The 24,364-nt window shown below is 41.7% G+C and overlaps 2 protein-coding genes across 3 annotated transcripts in view; both read right to left on the bottom strand.

Moving 5' to 3' along the window:
- The window catches only part of LOC118782659 (sodium channel protein type 4 subunit alpha-like), a 30,504-nt gene extending 22,014 nt beyond the window's left edge, over positions 1-8,490 (bottom strand). Inside the window, exons 1-2 of the mRNA XM_036536081.1 lie at positions 8,276-8,490; positions 1,704-2,031 (exon numbers count right to left, since the gene is read on the bottom strand). Of these exons, the coding sequence (XP_036391974.1) occupies positions 1,704-2,031; positions 8,276-8,373 (426 nt within the window). The 5' untranslated portion in view covers positions 8,374-8,490. The remainder of the gene's footprint in view (positions 1-1,703; positions 2,032-8,275) is intronic.
- Positions 8,491-14,787: 6,297 nt separating this feature from the next.
- On the bottom strand, positions 14,788-19,826 carry LOC118782667 (GTPase IMAP family member 4-like). 2 transcript variants are annotated; one of them, XM_036536110.1, is made up of 2 exons: positions 19,246-19,826; positions 14,788-17,073 (listed from the first exon to the last, which is right to left on the bottom strand). In XM_036536110.1, exons 1-2 carry the CDS (start codon positions 19,265-19,267, stop codon positions 16,385-16,387), a joined length of 711 nt encoding a protein of 236 aa, XP_036392003.1. In that variant the 5' UTR covers positions 19,268-19,826; the 3' UTR covers positions 14,788-16,384. The 2 variants fall into 2 exon arrangements, 1 of the variants encoding a protein (XP_036392003.1); XR_005005175.1 differs by lacking the exon at positions 14,788-17,073 and adding an exon at positions 18,281-18,324.
- Between the last annotated feature and the right edge of the window lie 4,538 nt (positions 19,827-24,364).

Genomic DNA, 24,364 nt, shown 5'->3' with positions numbered 1-24,364 from the left:
CACATGAGGAGAAGGCAGCTTAGAAACAGCAGCAAGTTGATTCTGTTGGACTGCATTATATTACAATTATTTAGCATCACCTAATTAATGTGAACAATAGTGCCAGACCTGGCTAAAACGTTGCTAGACCAGTGAGTATATATGTAGCATCAGTAAAACACTAATGCAAGTGAACTGCAATTATCAAAGCTAAAATATGAATCCTGACTATAAACAATATCATCCATAATAAGCCCCAATAAGAGAAACATTAAAACCATAACATACTATAACCTCAGTCTGATTCCAAAGTCTTAATTACAGCATTCTGTGATGGATTGATTAGTCAGATGTCTTCTTTCAGGTCCTGTACATGCTGTTGCTCTCACAACTATATTAAGAGCACATTTGTGTCGTTCCTTTGTAAGTCGCTCCACAAAAGAGTGTCCGTCAAGTGACAAAATGTTGGTATTAATGCTAATGAGTAAATTTTAATGAGTGCTATTTTAAGGCATGATAAAGGAGCGAACACTGGTGACAAGCCAAAGAAAGTGTGTGAGGTCTTGGCCAAGCTGCATGTCTGACCTTTGACCTGCTGTCCCATCTCTCTCGTTATGAATATGGCTTTGTGTATTGTGTCCCGGGTAAACCACTTAGCGGTCCTGGTTTTAATTAGAAAGTGTTGACCCACATTTTCTTAGTCCTCCAATCAGAGGAGTGTTTTTTTTAGGCTTTTTTTTTTAGGGTAAGTTTTTAAGATTCATCACACATCCTGCCTCCAGATCGCTTCTGTTGCGCCAAGAGGTTAGAGCCGGATTTCACGTTCTGCCATTGTATGCAATGTTGCTATCTTCCTACATGCAATTGCATTATATTGTAATGCGCTATGTATACAATGAGTCTTAAAAGCAGCAATAAATACAATATGCAATGTGTATTTTAATACAGTGCCTTGCAAACGTATTCAGACCCTAGACCAATTCTAACATTTTACTGAATTATAAAGATACATGATACAAGCTCAAAATTAATTGGTTTTATGATAGAAAATGTTTATGTATATTCAAAGAAATTATTATATGAAAATATTTTTTGAAAAATATGTTTTTTGTTTCATGGACAGTATTTATTTGTTTTCACATTTTGTACAATTAGTAGTGTTTTTCTGTAATATTTTCTCTCAGGATCATGCTAGTCATGTGGGGCTGACAGAAATTTCCTGAATGAAAAAAAATATATTATGGCAAGAAATTTGAAAAAAAATGAAAAAGTGTACAGAAATGCAAATATGAATCAGCTTTTGCTTAGGCAACAGTCATCTGTGGAGGCTCTTTCTTTGTGGTTGATTACATATTCTACAAATGAAAAAAAGGCGGATCATGACTAATAAGAAGCATGATTATTAAGCCAAGCTAAATGAGATAGATGAGAACATACTGTCCATTTTTGTGTAAGGTGCAGTACTTTCATTAACATAGCATAGGATGACAGCAGCAGATTTTTACTTGCAGCTGTGCATTTCTTTGACATGTACATGTGCTGTTCCTGTAGTCATCTCCATGTGATGAGAACTGAGCAAATTGTCTACATCGGTACAAATACAAGACCAAGAAATTACCAACTGGTGGCGATGTGCATGGCTGGGGTTCTATACATCACATGTCATTTCACACTTTTTGAACAAATGTGACTTTTGGCTGTGCGGGTGCTCGTCCTGGACTGACTTTCTGTGTTTTGTAGAAGGGGTCCAGGTCCTCCAGGGGAACGTTGAGCATCTCTGGCGGTGGGTCCTCATAGACGAAGGGCAGGACTTTGCCGGCCTCCAGGTGGCAGCTGGGCTTGGGCCTCTCCTCCTCCTTCTCCTCCTCCTCCTTCTTGCGCTCCCTCTCATTCTGCTCCCCCTTCCCCTTGGCCGCATGCCTCTGGATTTCTGCCAGGGACTCCGGGGTGAGGCGGCGGAAGACGTCGGTGCCCGAGGGAGGCAGCAGGCCGACCAGCTTCACGTTCTGCCGAGCGAGAGAGGCGGCCACCTCCGGGTCCCTCAGCAACGGGCTGCGGGGAAAACAAGGGAGGGGGAGGGGTGAGGACTGGCTGAGGGGGACTGGAGGGGAGGGGGCCGTAATGGTGGAAAAACAGCAGCTGCAGGAGGACATGGGAGAGGGGCGCAGGGTGCGGTTGGGAAGACAGGGGTTGACATTGTGCTTCCCCTGCGCCAAGGCCTTCCCATAACTCACAGCAGTCCAGCCTTCCTCACTGACCCCTGCAGCCGGCCAAAACCCTGACCCCTAATCATAACTGATGCTTGCAGAGCGAAGGAAGTGGGATCTCACCGGTCTATCCTGTTTCAACAGAGCAAACTTAAACTCATCACATTCAGCCAACAGCAACATCTGTTTGTTGTAGCCCATTGCATCCTATCTTCTGTCTTGGAAACACAATGAATTGTGGGTAATAACACAGCTGGGTCTACAGGCAGATGGGAAAGAAATATTGAAAAATGTTTTTTTTTTTTTTTCAGAAAGCACAATGATATTTCTGTTTATACAAATTATTCTGCTTAACGGTATTCTATGTGTACACATACTAATGACAGCATGTCTTCTGGACACTTGAGACTAACATGAAATACTGCAGCTGCATAGTCTATGCTAGATGACCACAACAATGCTGTAGCTAATGTACAATGGGATTCTAATAATGTTTTAGTATCAATGTGTTTTAGTATCAGAATCCCTGACACGATGGCTGGTTATCCGTCTTCCAAAAGGACTACCCATCGAACCCACATGCTGAGCTCAATATTGACACTATCCATGGATGGTTGACACATTAGCATAACTTTCAGGACACCTAACATTTTGTTGATCTTCCTTTCCCTTGCATAGCATACAGGACCAACCAAAGCTGCTCTGTGGCACCAGTTTTTCACTGTTTCCATTGAGGCTGCATGTTGTACTACACTCCTTTTGCTTGGTAGATCCTTGTGTGATGAGGTGGTTATGATCCCATCAGCCTAACTGAGAATGAAGTACAGCTATGCTGTCTGTTTTTATGGCAATGAAGATGCCATCCTGCCCATTTCACTTACATGTTGAGGGTGAAACTGAAAAGAAGAATGGGGGGGGGGATTTTATTATTATTATTAAATATTTATTATTTATTTTTGTATTTCATTTCTCCTGGAGGTGCTTGAATTTGAGTGTGTTTTATGTATCTTTGTCTGGAAAAAATATTGAAATACGTAGTCATACACTCTCCTGCATTCTTTTTTTTATATATTCTCAAAACCGCATTACATTACATCATTGTCATTTAGCAAACACTGTTATCCAGATCGACTTACATGGTTTACAGTTTCCACATTATCCATTTATACAGCTGGTTGCTTACTGAGGAAATTCTGGGTTAAGTGCCCTGCCCAAAGGGACAGCAGCAGTCCCCCAGTGGGAAAACAAATCTGAAACTTTTTGGTTACAAGCCCTGCTCCTTACCACTATGTTACACTGCTGCTCCAAAAGGTATCACTTGTGGCAGCCACATTTTTAACGGTTTGCCCACTTACTGCATTAGAGTATTGTTATTTAGCAGACACTCCTATACTGAGCGACTTACATAGGTTACAATAAATACATTTTTTGGGGATACAGGGTGCCCTTTGTTTGCATATCTTACATGGCTGGTTTGCCTGTCCTTCATCCTGCTGTGGGAAACAATGAGAGGTAATACTCCCCATCTCCCCTCTGTCAGCACTCTGCCCCCCTAGCTGTTGTTTTTAGTGTTCTCCCCGTCTGTCATTTTGGTCCATGTGCTTTTGTTTGTTGTTTTTCCTTGTGTTCCAGCCCTGCCCCACTCTCTGCCCTCTCTCTGCCCGCCTGATTACCTGATCACCTCCACCCGCCAGCCTGCCCACCTGCTTCCCATTACCTCATCAGCCCAGCCCTATATCTACCCTGCTTGTCTCTGTCTTGTTGCCAGTTCGTTACAGTGTTTTTCGCTTGTCCCCTTTCCTACGTGTGTTTTTCTGTTTGGAGTTTCCTGTGTTGACCTCGCCTGTTCCATGACTTTGTCTCTGCCTGCTGTTTTGCTTTGGTTGATTGATCTGCCTGCCTACCCGGTTTGACCCAGCCTGTTTCTGTGTTTTTTTTTTCCCTGCTTCTGTTTTTGCCCTGTCTTGGATTGCCTTCCCCATTTTTTGACCCTGCCTGTACTGCCACTGCGAACTTGCCTTTTGATTCGAATAAAACCCCCTTGGAACCTGTACCTGCCTGGTCTGCGCTTGAGTCCATGCCTGTGCCTTGACACCATCAGTGACTTAACAGATTTTGTATGCTGTTATTTATATATGTAAATAATTTAACCTATTTTAATGTAAGAACAATTATATAGCGACAGTAGTGATAAATACTGTGAGTGAACAGTCATACACGTGGTGTATAATCATTCATTGAGAGAATCAGTTATGGACAGAACATTATCCACCTATTAGTCTTCCCTATGAGCTGTAGCTGGTACTACTTATCCATTGAGACCCGCACCATTTAGCTGGTTTCATGCTGTGTACTTAGCTACTTTCAGCAATGGTGGCTTCCTGTTACTGGTTGATTGGAAACATTAACAAGGGTGCAGCATTATTTCAAGGGCTCTCTCTCTTTCTGCTCTGGGAAGCTTATGGTTTCTATGGTTTCATACTATTTTCATGCAAGTGGAGCTACAGAAGCCACTCCCTCTCTGATATCCACCACAGCCTACGATCAAATGAAGTGCTGTTATTTCAGCTCATAAGACGAAAGCTAATGTTTTAATGGATGCATCAGCAGTTCAAAAGCTGTGGCATTTTAGTGAGCCTACAATGATTTAGATCTAACTGGTCCTGGCTTTTGATTTTCTGACTCATTATGAACATTTTCAAAGTGGTCTTAAACAGAGCATTCATGGGTACTAGCGGTGTACAGAGATGTCATTATCTGTATCTGTATCTGTTCAACCAACAAAATAATCTGTCTCTGTATCTGTATTCGTTCAGTAGACCGGAAGTGGGCGTGGTTTATAACTGATGTTGTATTGACGTTGTATTTTCTAACGTAATATTCATTGGCAATGCAACTTTTGTGCCTTCAAAGCATTTGTGCCCCCCCCCCCCACCTTTCAGCTCGCTGGGGCCAGCACTAAAGATACTGCTAGCCTTTTGTTGAAAGACCACACATCTAATTGATAACAAGCATTAGTGACAGAATCATCAGCCAATCAAATTTTGATGTTCAGGATGCCCTCTGGGCCCAGCAACGTGCCCAGTGCTACCCCTAATTTTCGTTTGGATCGACAATTTGATCAACCAATCATATTTGGATTTGTAGCCAATGGGCGTATTCTTTCAGATTTTCCCACGGCTCCAAGGTATTCTAGAAGACCTGCTCATTCACTCAGACAAGAGACCTAGCTCAGTGCTAACTAGCAATTGATAGCCAATGTCGAAAATGGCAACAGCTGGAGATGATATTGTCGCGGATTTTTTATCAGTACCCTTTTCAAGATGACTGTTCAATCAAAACATGGACATTGTTTAAAAAGGCCGCCCAACCTGCAAAAGCAGGCTATGTTCGTCATTTTCAGGCTAGCAACTGGGAACATAAGAACATAAGAACATAAGAACATATGATGACGAGAACAGGCCATTTGGCCCAACTAAGCTCGCCATTTCTTAATTAAAGAGAATCCAAAACTGCATCAAGTCTAGACTTGAACACAGCAAGGGTCTCTGCCTCAACTACATGACCTGGCAACCTATTCCATGTATTGATAACAATACACTGCTGGGAGTGCTTGTTGTTTGGGACCAGCAAGTGTGCGTGGAATTGGAAAGGCTACAAGAATCTTACCTGTTTTACTGCTGCACAAAAACACCAAAACACAGCAGGTCAGTTTAACCCTTTCGCACGTAACTTATTTTATGCTATATAGCGCGTGTTAGTCTATGTTACATGGTTCGTTATGTTTTCTTTAGCATTATTAAGTTGTAGTTTTCACTGCCTATATTTTTTAATGTTAAATCGCTGTTTCCTCAAAGCTAAAATTAGCTACAATTTTTTCCAATCTCATGTTCAAATTGCAAATTATATTTTGCCTAAAGTGCAAAAATGGGCAGGGATGTGGTTTTTTTTTTTTGCTTTTTTGGGAGGTACAGAAGGCCCAGTTCTGATAGGTACGGTTCGCCACTGCCTGTGAGTGACATGTAGGCATTAGTGGAAAACTTGTTTGTCCAAATGTCTGAGGTACAGGGTACCACATCGCCCTCCATGCTTAATAGGGATTTCCTCACCTTTGCTTTAACATCACTGTACAGGTTTGGCACAACTGTACGTGAGAAATTAATGTGTGAGGGTACCCTGTAGCGTGGTGCAGTGACAGTTAGGAGCTTACGGGAATCCGTGTTTTCCAGAATTGAGTACGGCAAGAGGTCCTGGCAAATCATTTCACCCACAGTTTCTGTAATTTGCTTGGCAATTGGGTGGTTGTCTGGGTACAGTGTTTCTGAATTTAACGCAGCCATTATTGGTGACAAAGAGGAGGCTGGTTGCGGCTGTGTATTAGCCCTTCCTGGGGGGGCCTGGGCAGACACGGTCACAACGGGATGTTTGAAATGCATATGGTTGTGCATTACAGATGTTGATAGGTGTTTCATATCCCTGCCTCTACTTATTGTGGCCTTGCACATTTTGCAGATGACTTTAGTTGTATCAGTTGGGCTGATTGTAAAGTGCTCTCAGATAGCACTGGTTGATTTTTTTTTTTGTTGTTGTTGGGGGTGCTGCAGAGTCCATTGCTTGCTTCACAAATCACTTACTGCTGTCACTTGAACTTGTTGCTGTCTGTTTAAATAACCATGAAATACTTAGTAGGGTGTTAGTGGACGCTAAGTCAAAATTCCATGAAACCTATGGCTGATACATACAGTATGTTACATCTTAAATGGATGAATACTGAAATACAAGGTAAAACGTTTTTTTCAATATTTCAACTGGCTTTTAAATGGAGGGAAGTCTCACACACAGCTAAAAACTACATGTTCTAAGCTTCATTTTGATGTATAGGTTGTGGGGGTTTGAAAGAAATCCAGCTGATTCACCAGGCCTTTGTCTCGCTAGCTCCCGCACATGACGCCTCCTCCTCCTCGATATGAGAGTTTCCCTGAGTGATAGCCAGGAACGGTCAGCTCTCAGCCCGCTGCCTGCTTTGCGCTGACTCGTTGGGGGCGACTACAGAATATAGCGATCACTTTTCAATGATGTGTAGTACATGAAACGACTTTCGACTGGGTTTTTAATGGAGGGAATTAACACATACAGCTAAAAACTGCAGGTTCTAATCTTGTATATGTATATCTATGTATAGGTTGCGGGGGTAATCCAGCTGCCACAGCAGGCTTTTTTTAGCGATCACTTTTCAAAAATGTGTAGAAAATGAAACGACTAGTTAGTGAATTCAAAGTCTGTGCTGTAAACAGAATGGGCATTTTTATCTTGTGGCCACGCACAACGATATGAATCAATTTGAAGAAACATAATGGCTGACGCACAGACATGTCAATCAAGGCCTTTTTTTCCGAATAATAACGAGCAACTTCGGGTAGAAGACATATCTGTTTGCATCGCATTATTTGTGCTTTCTCCAATAACGTATTCGGATTCGGGTACATCCCTAATAGGTACACCATGCACTTTTCTGTGGACAGCTTATAAACAAGCATTATGATCTGGTGAAAGGAGATCTCTTGGACCACACCTCCAGTGCAACATGATGCCATGGGAAAAATGAATCCGATGCAACAAAGGCACATTAACTTTCATTTTCATTTAAAATTATTATTATTTACATTAGCATAGGCATAGCAGATGCACACTGAGTTTCCTGATCTACACATTTCTTCATGAGTCCCTTAACTATCTCCTGCTCTCTCTATATATATGCAGCTATGTTAATTCACATGCTTTCTATGTCCATTACTCTTTGAATATTGCGACACCACTTGCACAATAAAAGATTTCCTGTTTAATTCAGAGGATGCTCACACCCAGAGCATCTTGGCTGACAACTTCTACAGTTTTATACACCTGGATATTTACTGAGGTATTTAAGTATAAGCACCCTGTCCAGGTGTACAAAGGAAGTACCCAACTGACGAATCAAAGCAGTAACGTTGGAGTTACAAGCCCTGCCCCTTACTACTACACCACGTTGCTTAAAACAACAACAAGAAAGGAGAATTAAACCTCATCTTTAAATCTGTTTTTTTACTCACAGCTGGCGTGTACATATTTTAAGCTCTTTGGGTTTCTTCCATCGCGTAGTACGGTTCCTTCTCCAGACGTCCAGTAGTGACAGCTTTTGGGGAGGCATGGCTGCAGATCCGTCTCAGTGTGTGTTTGTGTGTGAGTGCGCGAGTGCTTCTCTTGTTCTGTTCAGACCACTCTGGAGGAGCTCCTTTGTTACTGGCTGCTTAAAGAGGCAAACCCTGCAGATTTGGATGAGAGGGGCCGGCCCACACTAAACTCTCCAGAGTTCCTGTTTGTACAATATTCCTATTTGTCCCAAAGTTGACTCTTCTCAGAAGTGGCCCCTCTGCACTCACAGCTGTGCCTCACCCAGAGAGGGAAACAGAGATCCCCCCCCCCCCCCCCCCCATCTGCCAAATATAAGCATTTAAGCATATACCACTCATCAAGGTCTGAAACAGAGTAACACTGGTGTGCATGTGTGAATTTTGGAACTTGTGTCCCAAATGGCCATTTTCTTTGCAAATCCATTAATGGGTTTGAAATGGCGTGTAGCCTTTTTGCACACATTTTCTATTCAGTTTCAGGGGCAATTCTGTTAAGTAAACAACACCTGATTTTATTATTTTTTGACTGAAACATTTTATTATAAAATATGATTATAAATGAGTAATTAAGCATTTACTACTAGCATATACCTGTGTATAAAGCACATTGCTGATGTTTAAACCTATTAATAAATATTTGCACAGGAGTTACTAAAGAGTAGACCAGGATTTGTCAGGTGAAAAATTCTACACATTACAGTATGCATAATTCATAAGGTGTCTGATTTGTTCCTTTAAAAGTTAAGTTAGAATGGATCACAGTTGCATATGCTTAACTGAGACATTATGTGTTTCATTTTAATCAATCCCCTATTTTGAGAGTCACTGCCATAGATGGGTCAATCAGTTCATTGTGGTACAAATGAGGTATTTTACACCATGGTTCTCTTGGCCAGAAATATTCAGATATTTGACAGAATATAACACGGCATCTCAATGAGAATTCAAGCAAAAAACAAAGTCTTGTTAAGATCATATGCGTCTATGGCATGTTCTCTGTACAGTGCATTATTTTGGACAGTTTTCCCTGGTGGACATCCTATGTCTCTTGAAGAAGGTCCTAGCAATTAATTGCCAGATTTCCAGTTTGCATGCTTACCCCACACACATTCTGATTGCATTTAGGAAGCTGCAGCAAATCCACTGATAAGATCAGATTAGATATAAAGATAAGCACATGACAGGCGCTCCCAAGCGTGGCGAGTTTCACCCCACAGAAAGGAAGAGATCACCACGGAGACACCACACGCGGTGAACGTGTTCACATGGACGAGCAGGTCACTCTGACACGTTATGTGCTAAGACAGGATATACAGAAATCCCAGTGCTATGCTAGCCAGTTACGGAATGCGGGTTCAGGGGGTAGTCCTTCCTGGAAAACAAGATGTGCAGCTCTGGACTTCTGGCAATGGTAACAAGAAGCCAGAGCACACACACACACACACACACACACAGACACACACACAGAAATACAGAGTCCACACAGCTGGAAATCTTTAGGAGCGTGACACTCGAAGATTACAATGGAGTAGTATTGGGCAATCTGACCAATTCGCATGGGAAATTTTTCTGTAGCAGGAGCTTTGAGACAACCACAATGCTGAGGCCCATAACACACTTGCGACATTTTCATGTTATGTTTCTGATATGTTCTGTATTGTTTTACTAATAAAAAGTATTATTCTTTTATTTATGTAAATGGTTGATGGCACTGTTAAAAACAGGTCCATTTTAAGTTTCTTTGTTGTCTTTTACTGTAACATCCCATAGTACGGCCATAAGGGCATCATTAATACATAATACGTGAAACCCCTGACATCATATCAGTGCAACTCTTCAGTGCAATGTGAAATATATGGACAGAGGTCCCAGCATCCTACTCATGAAGCATATTATGATCATGTCATAGATCTGTTCTTGTCTCTTACACAGATGTGATGTTGCATGCTACGAGCATGAGAGACTAAAATAATTTATCACTTTACTCAGGGTGTGTGTCCCTTGTTTAGGCTGAATCTGAGGGAGCCTCTTTAATGATGCTGGTTTTACACTGAACTGGAACCTCCAGCCTGAGCCAATACGCTGTCTGTGTGTAAAGCATTCCTCTTGTTTCGAGAACAAGGCCCTGGTTCATCACAAGAAGCGGACGAGAGCCTTGTGCACCGGACTGTGAGGAACCTCTTTTGTCTTCGCAAAAATAGGGATACAAATTATTCTCTTCTTTTTCTCAACCAACTGTGTCTGGGATTCCTTTTCCCCATTCAACCCCATGGAGCCGGCCAACAACTGAACAATTTATTGCAGATCTAAAAGACAGGCAGTGTTGCCTTCCAGGAATCATGGCCAAAATGGACCTATTCCAATTTTGTAGTAAAAAGCTCCGCACAATATTTTTTTCTGAAATCACACGATCCCTGATCACATCAGGCTGCTTCTAGTTTATTAATGACAACAGGCAGAATGTCAACTGTCAAATCATCTCTCTGACATTTCCATGGATAAAAGAATCTGAAATCAGATGATATCTGTAAATAGAGCAGAGCACATCTGCTGCTGATCTATCAGATCATTGAGCAAAATCCATTATAAAGTCAAGCGACACTCTGAGGCTAGGCTAGCCTTTTGTAGGATAACACTGTCATCATTACTAAAAATAGTGTGGCCGGTTGTTTCACAGGTTGAATCAATGGAGGGTTGCCAGGTTTGGTTCTTACACCCGAATTGTCTGACTTGTCACTGATTTCACCCTGACTTGTGGGATTGAAAAGAATAATTTTGTAATTTTCTGTCTTCTTGGTTTTTTTTAGTTTTTTTTTCTTACCAAATAAATTCTTCATAAATTTTGAATGTTTTTAGTTACAATAGCAAAGGTGACTGGTTCTTGAGCAGAAACAATCACATTTGTGTTTCCTTAGGCACTTGTTAAGTGAAAGAAGCCTGAGATCAGACAATTCTTTGTGACATTCTCATCAGGTGGCTTCTAATCTATTAATGACAAAAGACGGGATGCCACCTGTATCTCTGAGATTTCCATAAATATAAGCATATAACGTCAGATTACAAATATCAGTCAACTCAGTAGAACACATCTGGTAATAATTTCTCAGCTCGCTGAGCAAGCCAGCTGTAAAGTTGAGCAATACTCAGAGGCCTTTTGTTGGATAAAACTATCTTTATTGCTAAACACAAGACGGGTTGTTTCATGGACTGAAAAAAGAGTAGAGCTGTGTGAGAATCAGGGTTGCCAGGTTTGGCTTTTGAATCAAAATTGTGAGATCGAGAGATGGATTGTTTTTTATTCTTTTTTTTTTTAACTTAAGTTTATCAAATCATTCATTCTGAGTTACAATAGCAGGAGGGACTGGCTCCCGAGCAAAAACAGTCACATTTAAGTTTCTTTAGTGACTAGTTAAGTGGAAGAAGCCAGGTGGAAGGTTTTGTTTTTGTCTTTTTCCAGAGGGAACAATGTTTAGAGTATGACTTTTGTTTTGGCCATTTAACATCAGGGTTTTGGTTTTTCTCTCTGACCGATGATGTCACCCCGATATGGGATTTTGAACTCAGAGTGCATTGGGAGACAGATGGGCCAGGCTACAGCGATTATGAGCCACACCTGCTTGGTGCTGGTGAGTGCAGCTGTGTCTTCTGTAGTGATCGGCAGGCCACTCCTTAAACAGAGGGGGTGGAGTATTTACAGGAGAAGAGGTCAGTAAGCAAGATGGCTGGCTCACTCCCAACTGGTTTGTGAATGCCTTTGAAAAGTATAGGATTCTGTGTCTTGTGAACAACATCTAGAACAATGTTGAGGAAAGGCCAAGTTACTGGCATGTACAAACTGTCAGCACACAAAAACAGATCAGCCAATCAGTGTTCTTAGTATATCTTAACTGCATGAGATTCCTGTTGTCCTGTGCCAGAAAAACGTTCTGTTCCCAGATCCCATGTTTTCTGCCAAGACAAACATGTAGACTCAATCTGTTGGGTTTCTGGGTTTTCTATTGCCTAATAATCTGGTGGTCTGATTTTGTGTAAACAGGCTTACGTAGAATACTGCTTAGCAGAACGCCGGGGCACGTCTAACTACTTCTCATTAACCCCACGCACATCGTTAGCATTGCTTTACAAAAGGACTCCTCATTTATGGACATCCATGTTTTATGACATTCATTTAAAAACCTCTGTCTGCTACTGTGATGATTAAAAGCAAATGCCTTGCTGAGGGATATAATGGCAGTGGTCCCATAACATTACACTACACTGCTACTAGTATCAATGTTTGTGGTTCCAACTGTTCTTCCTTTTCGGGAAAAATAAGCAAAACCATGATAATCACAAATATTACGAGTTCATTTTTCCAGGTCAAAATGATATTCACTTCATTCTGAGTCTGAGTGGGTTTCTAGCCGAGTGAACCAAAGTGATCACTCGGGACTTGAACGCAGAGTTCAATTCTAAATTTGCAGCCCCAGTCTCAGTTTGTTAAAGTAAGATACATGGGCCACCATGCAAAAAAAAAAAAAAAAAAGCCATGATTGCAACACCACTACATACGTGTGCAAACTTGCTTGAAGAGAGAGCCATGAGCCACTCTCACAACCCACAAGAGAGATTTCAGGAAAGGTGAAGGTAAATATTTTATGAACTGATTTGCTGGGAAGATGCCCTCACGCAGATCAACTTGTATAATGTATAGCTTTCATACCATTCATTTGTACAGCTTGAGGTTTACTTAAGCACTTAGGCGTAAATACCTTGCAACTGTAGTGCCCCAGCTGGAAATCAAACTGGCAGCTGTTAAAATACAAGGCCTGCTCCATACCAACTGCTTTTAGTAAGCAGTGACCTGCAGTCCCTCCCTTCTCCCCACCACCTCTGGTTTAGGGGCAGCATTGTGGTTGCTGGTTTGATTCCCTGGAGTGGCACTGCTGTTGTACCACTGTGCAAGGTACTTAACCCAGAATAGCCTCAGTAAATATCCAGCTGTATAAATGGATCCACTTGGCCACGACTTTTTTCTGCCCTCGTTCCGCGGTGGTGGAATGACCTTTCTCACCCAATCAGAACTGCGGAATCACTTGCAATCACTCCTGTCAGGGCATTGCGGTGGCACTGGCTGGCCAATCAGCAAAGGGGAACACTCACAAATGGGGACAGAACAGTACTATTCACTTTGCTTGACTGAAAAGATTTTTTTCTTACAATAAACTTCATGTTTAAACACTCTACTGCAATACCTGTTGCACAAACGCAACCATATCACACAAATCTCCTTTTTAAAAGTCATAAAAAGCATTTCCAAATAAACCAAAAATGGTTTTTTCCCCATGGCATACTGGCATGCACTGCATTACTGTGCATTGATTTTGCTAAATTTGGATGTAACCTACATAGTTTTCCAGAGACAAGGCAGCAAATACAAAAGAAAAGTGTTTCATTTTAACACTGTTTCAGGCGTTAGTGTATTTTAAATTATCTCTTTGTAAACTCATTTTGTAAATTAAATAGCAAAAAAAAAATGTACTGCTTTACAACAGGAATTACATATAAAGTTATGACTCAGATGTTCTGTTATATCCATATATTAGGAACTTGTTGCAGCTCACTGTATACTGGACTATCAGGCAAGGGCAGATTGTACAAATTGAGCAGAGAGAGCTCCCAATTGATTTACTAAATGACACACACTCTGTTACTTTCCTTTATTTGCCTCTGCGTGGGTCTGAAATATAATTTCCCGAAATAGGTCATTTGTATAATTGTCATGAGAGTACCACTGCAACTAAACTTACAGACGCTAGAGGGAGCCATTTCCTCCTGATTTCCTGCTTAATTAGAGTAAGGTTTACCATGGCTGTGAGAACTGTTATCCTATTCGTCCATTCTAGTAAGATACCGTGTTCAGACTGTCACCTGTTCATCCATGCAAGTGAAACACTGCTTCTGGCCAGTGTCTGTCAATTAAGGTAAGATTCTGCATTCACCTTTATTCAAGTGAAAATTGGAAATTGATATTTTTTGAGGGACTATATTTTATAGTCTACATACAGACTGCATCTGCAGGGTATCTGGCAACAGAAAGGTCCTGGTATCTACACCCACTTTAATCAGGTGTCTGTAAGTCTTTGATGCTTCATTGCGAAACCTCAGGATCCTATTATTTCAGTTTAGAGTGGTAAAAATAACAAATTCAATACAAAAAAAAATAACAAAGGCATTTTATTTCAATGCACAGCAACTCAAATAAGTATTGTTCTGAACAGAAGGCATAACTAAATGATCTTAGGCCCTCTGAAAAATTAAACGCAAATGGTAAAATTAGTGCTTGCAATATATTGGTACACCTTTGCTGTTCTCCTCCTGAATGACCTCTTCTCTGTGTTTTCCTCTTTATGGCCAGAAAATGACAGAATGAACACCTCAAATCCAAAAAAATCTTGTACTGGAATAACTGTAAGAACTTTATTTGAAATATATGCTTGTATGTTTATTGATGGCTGTACATACCAGGAAAAAAGGTAGGCAAGCTTACATTTAAAAATTAGAAATCAACATAATTCATCTTTACATCAAGTTTACGTTAAATTTAAGCCTGGCTTCCTGAGACTGTCTCACATATTAATGTACTGTATCTTAAATCCCGACCACTGTCATTAGGACTTGTGTAAATCAAAAGTAAGGTGATCTACCTTATGTCTCTGAAATGGCATATTTAATATTCAATCATGTACAGTCTGAAGCTCATTGGTGTATTAATGTAGATCCATATGCACAGTATGAGGCACCCAGGATATGGGTGTTTGCCCTCAAAATACAAATTATACCACACATACAGTAGCTCTTCAAACCAGCTTTTCCTGCGATAACTTAATGAAAATAACTTGAAACTGCTTACTGACATCAGTGCCGGTTTTCAGTTTCAGATCAGAATGGCTGTGCAGCCTTGCAAAAACAGCGTTCACCTGCTTTATGTAGGTTACGTCTGTGTAAAAAAGGTTTAGAGGACAAAGAAAGCAATGCCGCTGCAGGCTCGGTTTTGTGAGTTATGTTGTAAACAGCACTGATAATCGCAGTGAGCTGAGCCTCTACCACCCTACTGTGGTGTGAAGATAAAGATTACACATTTGGAACAGCACATGCTTGCCTTGTTTTAAAAAATACAAGTTTTCTACCCTTTTAACTGTTGCAATTTGCAGTTCGTTCTGCATTGTATCTGTGACCTTTATTGAAATAGTCAGATGCCTTCTAACTGGCACTATACTCAGGCAGCACATGTGTATTCACATTGTAGTCACACCATGAAGTGAGGTTTGGCAGGTGTGATTGATGAACCGTTGGGTTATTTTTGGTGGTTACAACTGTAGTGCCCATCTGGCAAGGTTACCTGGCAACCTAAGTTTAGGTAGTGGACCAGGCTGTGAAGGGAAATCAAGCTATCTGTGCAAAATGCCAACCTGAGGTAAGAAATGAAGTAACAATATGTAACAGTTCAGAGCAGACCAGACCACACCTTTTCTCTGTGGGGTAACAGTAAAGTATATAAATTTGTGACACAAAACTATGAAGCCAAAACAATAAACTAGATAATAACCTAATGGCAGGCCTGTAGTTTGCTGGCAGGAAAGCTGCATCTGTAAAAATACGGACTGTCCAATGAAAACCACTCATGTCCGTATGGCCAACTAACCTGAATCCTTACTATCACAAAGACAAAAAGTGGAGGTATTTTTAGAGCAACATGATCGCTGAAGGGGCTGCAAACGCAGAAACATTGGTAAGGGGCTGTGACAGTGACACATAGTGAGCTAGCCAGAACCACACTGAGACAGACAGGCAGACAGACAGACAACTAGTTCACGGCCGAATTTTGGAAGCTACTTTTAAGGAATGGCATTACATTTTACTTTTGCCTGACCTACCCAGCCACTCTTCAAGGGTCATGAAAGCTTAAAACAGTCTCCCGCTCCCATGTCAGCTGCTGTTTCTACTCTTAAACAGTAGAGGACTTTCTCATCTCACATCATGGTCCGGTTACTCCTCCTCTCCTCTCTTTCTTTCGGTCTCTGCTGGCTTTCCCTCCTCTTCTTCTCTCCTCTTTCTCTGAGCCTCCTCGTACATCTCACTAGTATAACACCACCAGCCGTTCCTCTCCACAGTGGCCTCTATCTTCTCCAGCAGCCGTGGTACCTGAGTGGGGTTGGAATTGTCCATATTGTTGAAGACATGGTATCCCCCTCCACAGCTGCTGATGAGCTCCTGTAGGTCACTGCTGGGACTCAGAATCTCCTCCACTGGTTTGTCCAGCTGGTCTCCCCCTGTGAACAGCACCACCATGTAGCTCAATGCTTCTGCACCAAAGTTCTCCTGGATCCACCTCACAGCGCTCCTGTCCTCCTCTGTGAATCTCCCCAGCCGGACGACCAGCAGGAACACGTGCGGTCCCGGGGCGGCCAGGGCGATGTACTCTTTTGCCTCAGCTCTGAGTCGCTGGTCAGGGACTTCTTCGTCACAAAGCCCCAGGGTGTCAATCAGAGTTATCCTCCTTCCGGCCACCACGCCCTTCTGCGTTTCACATAATGACCTCATGGACACTCTGACACACTCCTCTTCAAAGGCCTCTCTGCCCAGGATGGTATTTCCTGCTGCACTCTTCCCCACTCCAGTCCTCCCCAGCAGCACAATCCTCAGCTCAGACAGACCGGGTGTCACTCCATCTGCCACTGCAGAGGAAAAAAAGTTACCTCTACATAAAATGCATTAGTTGACACTGACAATGATTTTTATCCTGATACCTCAAGCCATAAAATTATGCTTTACAAAATGCATTATCATTATTATTATTATTACTGTCAGCAATACAGCAGCTGCTTCTCGGTTTGACCACCAGATGGCCACATTACTTCCTTGTGTTCTCTGAGTCTCATTTAGGTCATGTGTTTCACCTGTGTTTATTTATTCATTCATTTGGCAGACGCTTTTATCCAAAGCGACTTACATAGGCTACAGCTCTTTACAATGTTATCCATTTATACAGCTGGATATTTACTGAGGCAACTGTGGGTTAAGTACCTTGCCCAAGGGTACAGCAGCAGTGTCCCAGCAGGGACTTGAACCGGCAACCTTTCGGTTACGAGTCCTGCTCCTTAACCACTATGCTACACTTCGTTCATGTTCTGCCTTTTGATCCTGTCTCCGCTCAGTCTTGAGTTGCCATACCTGTGTGTCTGCGCCTGAGCCCTCTTGCCCAAGCCTGTTTGTACTTAGCCAGTCTCCAGTAAAGGCAGTTTCATTTTTTTTGTCACAAAATGTAATAAAATAAAAACCTCTGCACTTCCTAAGTGTCAGCTTTTAGTATCTTGCCTTGCATGGAATCTGACATGTAACTAAACAGAACATATGGATAGATTTAATTAATGTTTTGGGGATCAGTGCAGGACCTGTACTAAACAGTTGCTTGTAGACACAACAGGTTGTTATTCACAATATTTTTTTCAATCTTTAACCTTTAACCTGACATACCATGCCAAACATTACATTTAGCAGACGCTGTTATCCAGAGTGATTTACCATAGGTTACATTTTTTTTTTACATGTCACCCATTTATACAGCTGGACATTTACTGCAGCAATTCTGGGTTAAGGACCTTGCCCACGGGTAGAACAGCACTGCCCCAGCAGGGGAGCAAAGCAGCAATCTTTCGGTTAAAACTCCTGCTCCTCGCCACTGCCGCTCCAAACGTTATTTTCCGCTTTCGCTGACCTCGTTTCCTAAGTATCCGGGTGATCCATATACGATCTTCTGCCATAAACAGCATTTTACTGAACACCTTGAATCATATTCAGTTTAAGCGGAAAATAAGCAAACTATGGTGGACGGTCAAATGATCACTTACTGATTGGGGGTAAAACATTCTTGCTCTTCTGCTTCTTCATAGGCAACGTTTTTCGTTCAGTTTTCTCCTTTCTACGTCCTGCAATTCACAAATCACTCTTGTTAATATTCAGTCAAAGCCCTGGGTAATTTGATAATGTCTGTATTACCTTGTTTTAAGGCAAGATTACAAATATGCATCACTCGAGAATTGTCTAATGTCCTTCGCCACTGACATACAGGCAGCGCCCAACAGCTACTTTCTACTTTCTGTTTCATGTACTGACTAGTGATGTGTCGGTCGCGAACGACTCGGCTCTATGAGCCGGCTCCCGTCTGAAAGCCGATTTCTTTCTTTATTATTTTAAAATTAATACAGGACACAATAATAGTATGATCTTTTCGCCACACTGCTCCGCCACAGGCACTCCATGGACTGACTGATTGTTAGAATTGTAACACATTTACGCACGATGACCAGATGCACTGTGTTTGTAGCGAAACGCTAATTTACAACGTTCAATATAAATAAAACGTTCAATACACATGTGTAATAGTGTTCGATGTTTTTACATTAATGTTTTTATACCAAACATAATGTAAAACAATGGTATTCTGGAAATTACAAGGTTTAGTATAATTACATTGAATAATTTAAGTGATATACGTGCACACATACCAATCATATGTCAAAACATCGCTAAATTTGGCTGAATTACAAAAGCCAGACGCGGTACTAAATGAAGAGCCATTTGGGAGCTGAAAGAGCCGACTCTTATTGCTGAGCAAATGATCCGGCTCACTAAAAAGAGCCAGAATTCCCATCAGTATAGTGTATAGTACTGACACAACACCCTGTATTTCTTATTTACCTGAAATGAATTGAAGCAAGAGCAAAAAAATCCAAGTACGGTTATAGCTGTTTCTCTTTGTACAAGGAAGTTGCCTGTATCTTGAAAAAAAGCGGCTGGTACCTTCGATTGATTTTAACAGAATTTGCTAAACTAAGAAAAACACTTACCAGCAATAGAGTCAGGATCCATTTTAGTTCAGGTAGCGCTATTTTATTTATTTATTTCTTTTTTAGTTTTGTGAAAATGTCTACGCAGATTAGCGCTGGGTCCGTTTCATGAAGTCACCATAATGAGCGAAGTGGCTGCGTAGCATATTATTAAATCGTGTAAATTGACGTCGACTTAACATAGACAAAGCGAAATAAAGCAGTTTGTAGAGATTTACATGCAGCAAGAAAAGCGTTTAAATAGATTTCCTGTTATTCTGAATTAAGGGCACCCACGACTGTTCAGGCGAACATAGCGAAAATGAAAGTGCGCAGGAAAGCGCTCCCGGCACGGTTTCCGCTGTAATCGAGGTCTTAAAATAAACTGCTTCGACCGATGAGATGTATACTGTAGATGAACTGCCGCCGCCGGATACTGTGCTACATCATGGTTAGCCATACGAAATATTGCTACAACATTGCACGTTCTTAGAGAAAGAGGCTATGAACAGCACATACCGAAAGTATTCGTTAAATATAGCGTGTCATGACGCCATTTCACTAAAGACTTGACACGTAGCCTAGGTACTGAAAAACAATGAGCGCGGATCATTATTAAGAGATGAATTGATGTTCGACACTTTCACCACTGGAGGGCACTATTATTTAATTTTTAGCTCTTTTTCTTAGAAATTCAGATGCCCCGTGCACCTGTCCTTAAGATGCCGTCCCCTAAACTCTTTATGATTTATGCTAAACATTTACAGTTAAAGTACTAAACAATCAGGCCAAATCAATTGTGTAAGTGTTTTTGGTCAAACTGAAGCCGCTTCTTAATCGTTAACAAGTTCCTCTGTTCAAGTTCCTGCTTCGTTCAGATGACACTTTCCTCTTCAGCACACAGTCAACTGTAGCCAAAATGCAGTTCTGAATGTTACTGAAGGCTCAGCTGTTCTGGATAGTCCTTTCTTGAATCTCTTTCAGATGGGCGGTGTTTTAGATGATCATGTCTACGGTGGAATTTTCTTGCTCCTCTGTGAGGAGCCGTCCCCTTCACTCTGTTCTGAGGAATGAATGGGAATAATGTACAATTACTTAAATGCCTTTGCAGTGCAAGTAGAGATTTGTATGCTGCCATTTCTTAGTCTATAGACAATAAGCCACTCTTGAACGCATAATGACTGAAGCCACTGTTCTGGGGTCTGCTTACAATACCATGAACCCTTTTTTCCAGCCTCTCTCAGGGACAGGTCAAGCTCAACGATCTCACGATCAGTTAAACTGCCACTCATTTCATTTAAGAGCCTTATCACTTGCCTTTTACCTCTCCATCTCACTCTAACTCTCCCTCGTCTGTCTCCATCCTCCGTGTTCAATCCTCTAATGCTGACTCCTCTTCTTTCTACCCCTGCGACTATCTCAATATCCTTATAGAAAAAGGCCACATGTTTCTGTTTCTGTCTTTGTCTTTGTTTGTGCACAACCCCCACCTCTCACAGGCACTTGTTTACAACTCAGTTGAAACCTGCTCAAACTGGTCCTGCTGCTCCCCTTATCAGCAGGACCCCCGCAGGTAACCCAAGGCACAGGCGCACCCCCAAGGACGACCCCCAGGTCACCATTTGCCCTCTGACCTGCCCGTATCCTTTGGCCACCAATCAGGGCCTCAATAGGGCCAAGGATACGGGACAATATAAAGGTGGTGGTGACATCCCCCACCTCAGTACTGCAACAATACCTGGGAGGTGAAGAACTGGGAAGACCAAGCCCTTGGGGACCAAGCATTGTGCTGTTGGTGTATGCGTCTGTGCCAAAGTAAGTAGTATGCCTAAGTTCAACTGGTTGTAATACAACTGCCTGTAGAGAGAGAGAGGTGTGCATGTTAACTAAGATAGTGTGTCCTTGACGTATAAATGTTTCCATAGCCATTCATGCAGTCAAAGCCTGTATGTCCCATACATGTTATCCTGGTGCAATGTACTGATTCATTCTCCCTGCTTACTCCTTGCAGGAAACCACACACACACATACAACACAAACCCTCACATCCACCCATTCCAAATCCCCAAATCCCCAATAAACAACTGAACCCGGAACCTGACTCCTGTGTACTGACCGACACCCCACTGTGACAGCAAATTAGCCTGAACCTAGTTACGGGTGAAATTTTCCCCTCAGTTTCACTATCGTGAATTCAGGAAGCTAGCGGTTCGTCTGCGTTCGGTGCAACATACTCGTAGCACTACACACACGGCTTCCCTCTCACACATGCGCAGTCGCGTACAAAAATAGCACTGAGAGCCGGGGAAAGGATTTTAGTGACGCTTACCCGCCTTCTGGTGCGATTTGCTTATAAAAACGAGAACCACAGACTGTGTGCACTGCTGCGTTTGTCTGTCGCGGAGGGAGCTTCTTGCCCGTCTGTCCGTTCCAGGTTTAGCTTCACTGATGTTGTTTTCTCAAAGTCTGAATTAGTTGTGTTAAATGTCCACTATGAAGGGACCGCGACCAGAAGGGTCCAATTTCACTGCGAGGAGAGAGCGGAGATCGAGTCTGGAATATCCACCCAATTACCAGCATGGAGGAAATGCCAAAAATAATTGTAGCTGGATACACAAATTACACAGAAGGTTTGTCTTCTTTCTTTTCTAGTGCTGGATTATTCTTTTTCCAATTATCATTATGATATTTGTGACTGACAGTAAACTTACATGCTTTGCAAGTTGAGCGATCTCGGGGCGCGTCTCCATGGAGCTACTTGTTCTATTCCTCTTCTCAGCTTCATGACCAGTCGCAACTCACAAGTTGCATTTTATGCGCATGTAGTCCTGTGATACTATACCAGTTTTTTTCCCAAATACATTTAAGCTAAATGTTGACAAGTATTTTACTCGTTTCCCCACTGTTTATACTAATATTTTAACGTCCTGTAATGCAAAGTGAATGCTTCCGACTGCTAACTCGTGTCATTAGACATACTGTATATTAGCATGTAAATCCCAGATTGTAAAATGTTTTGCTGAGCCTCTTAAACAGCAACGTAAAAGGTCTATCTGTATGTTTCATCAGTTGAAACAGTAAATAACTGTCAAGACTTTCCTTCGTGGACGTGTAGGTTACAAGAAATAAGACGATGGTGATCATTATTCATTTGGGTTAGTTCCCTACTTAGTATCAACTGCATGGCGTTATATCGTATGACCGTTTGAATAGAAAGTTTCGCTTACATTTCTATTTTTTTAATTGAAGTAGGCGAAAACAGAATTTGAGTTATAGAGGCAGCTACGATAAATCACTTGGTAGCAGTGAGGAGAGCCTAAGAAAGGGTTCGACGTCGTTTTCAGCCAATGTGATCCACGAGTTAGCTACCGGGACGGAAATTAACGTTCTTCTACAATAACGCGTTTCACTGATGTCTGTCTGAATTGTATTTGTTATCCATCTGTCTGTGATTTTAGCATGTACCATCATGAAGGTAAATGGGTGCTATGGAACCACCACACGATTTCCAGAGTGTGGGAGATCCTGATACATAAAGCTGCGTAACACAAATCCCACCGAAGGTTTGTCTTTCTTCTTCCCTACTATTGTGAGATATTGTCTATCATCATTAGCATCACTGAAATTCACTGAAAACTAAACTGACTTCTTGTTTAGTGCTTTGCTGAAGGGAAACGCACAGAAATACCTGATAAGGGATTTAAAAGTGTACCAGATGAAGTTTAAATATGATACTGAAATTAAGCAAAGGATGTTTGGATTTTCATCTTTTTTGACATGTCTGAGTTCTGTGTATGCGTACCTATTTCCATCTATCTGTTATTCTTAGATTTTGAAGCACCTTCACACTTGGAGATGTCTCCTGATCTTGACCTCCAAGCTACCAGCCCCGCCTGTCTGCAGGAGGTACTCTGGAGGAGCATTACAGCACTGCTGATCCTGAAGTGTCTTTGCAAGTGAGGGGATGTGAGCAAACTGCCTTGGGCCAAGACTGGACTCTGCATTACAATTCCGTGACATGATTTTAAATGAATTCTTAAGCCATTCAGTGCTTTTTGTTCAACATTGTACAACATTGATTCAGTTGAGATGTTTCTGTGAGTGGCATGTGAATGCTTGAGCTTCAGAATTTAGTTTAGAGTTTATCATTATATACTTTGCTTTTGTGAGTTGAGAGTCAGGGACATGCTTGCAAATGGATGGTTACACCTGCATGCGCCTTTCACCACAGAGCTACAGAACAGTCCACACACATTAAATATCACAAAATAACAGAAACTGAAATGACAGACAGTAAACTACTGTCAGCCTCATCCTCCTCATCCCCAGATGAAGAGTGGGGATTCCGGAGACCACGCTGAAGGACCTCCTGAGGAGTTTGGGGCCCCTGAGAGAGGAAGCTGAGGACCAGCTAGAAAGGGTCAAACAAGAGATGCCTTGCTTTGCTGCCCCAAACATCCAGGGACCCAGAGGGGGAGTGGACTGGCAAATTTAAGCTTTATTTTAAAAGTGGAATGACCCAGAACCAGTCTTTGCACAAACTGTATAATCCATTATCAGTGGTGTTTCTGTTGTCCTTTGAATGTGGTATTTCCCGTGGTGCGGCAGGATCTAGTGAGAGCAACAGATGATTTCTACACAATAATAAATGTTACATGACTGCACTTCTGTCAGTTCTTGTGAAGAAAGAAAAAAACTCTCAGCATGAATTCATTTTTCACTTAACGAATAACATAGCTATTATCCTCCAAATGTTTCTATGGATTTTCAACTTTGGACTAAATAATTTACAACATGCAACATGTCAATCAACTATGATAGACAGATTCCTGGGAAACTGCCATTCCTGAACAGTACCTGCTCCTGCACACAACTAAAATGCACACCATGGACTTAAGACTTAAAAGACCAAATAAAGACCATATAAAGACATGTGTATGCCTCATTATTGAATGTATATATTGAGGCACACGGAAGCTGGGGAAGAAGAGGAAGAGGAATCTCCTTTGTTCGAAGATGGCACCAGGTGAGATCACTGGACAGTGTTGTGTACTTGACTTGGGAATCAGCTCTCTTGAATGTGCCTGTTCTCAGAACTAGTTTGTAATGGACCTTAACTTCAAGTACTAGTTATAGTACA

Source organism: Megalops cyprinoides, chromosome 1 (genome assembly GCF_013368585.1).
Source record: "Megalops cyprinoides isolate fMegCyp1 chromosome 1, fMegCyp1.pri, whole genome shotgun sequence".
Lineage (NCBI taxonomy): Eukaryota > Metazoa > Chordata > Actinopteri > Elopiformes > Megalopidae > Megalops > Megalops cyprinoides.
The sequence above is the reverse complement of the archived record's forward strand: the minus strand, read 5'-3'. Positions and strand labels throughout refer to the sequence as shown.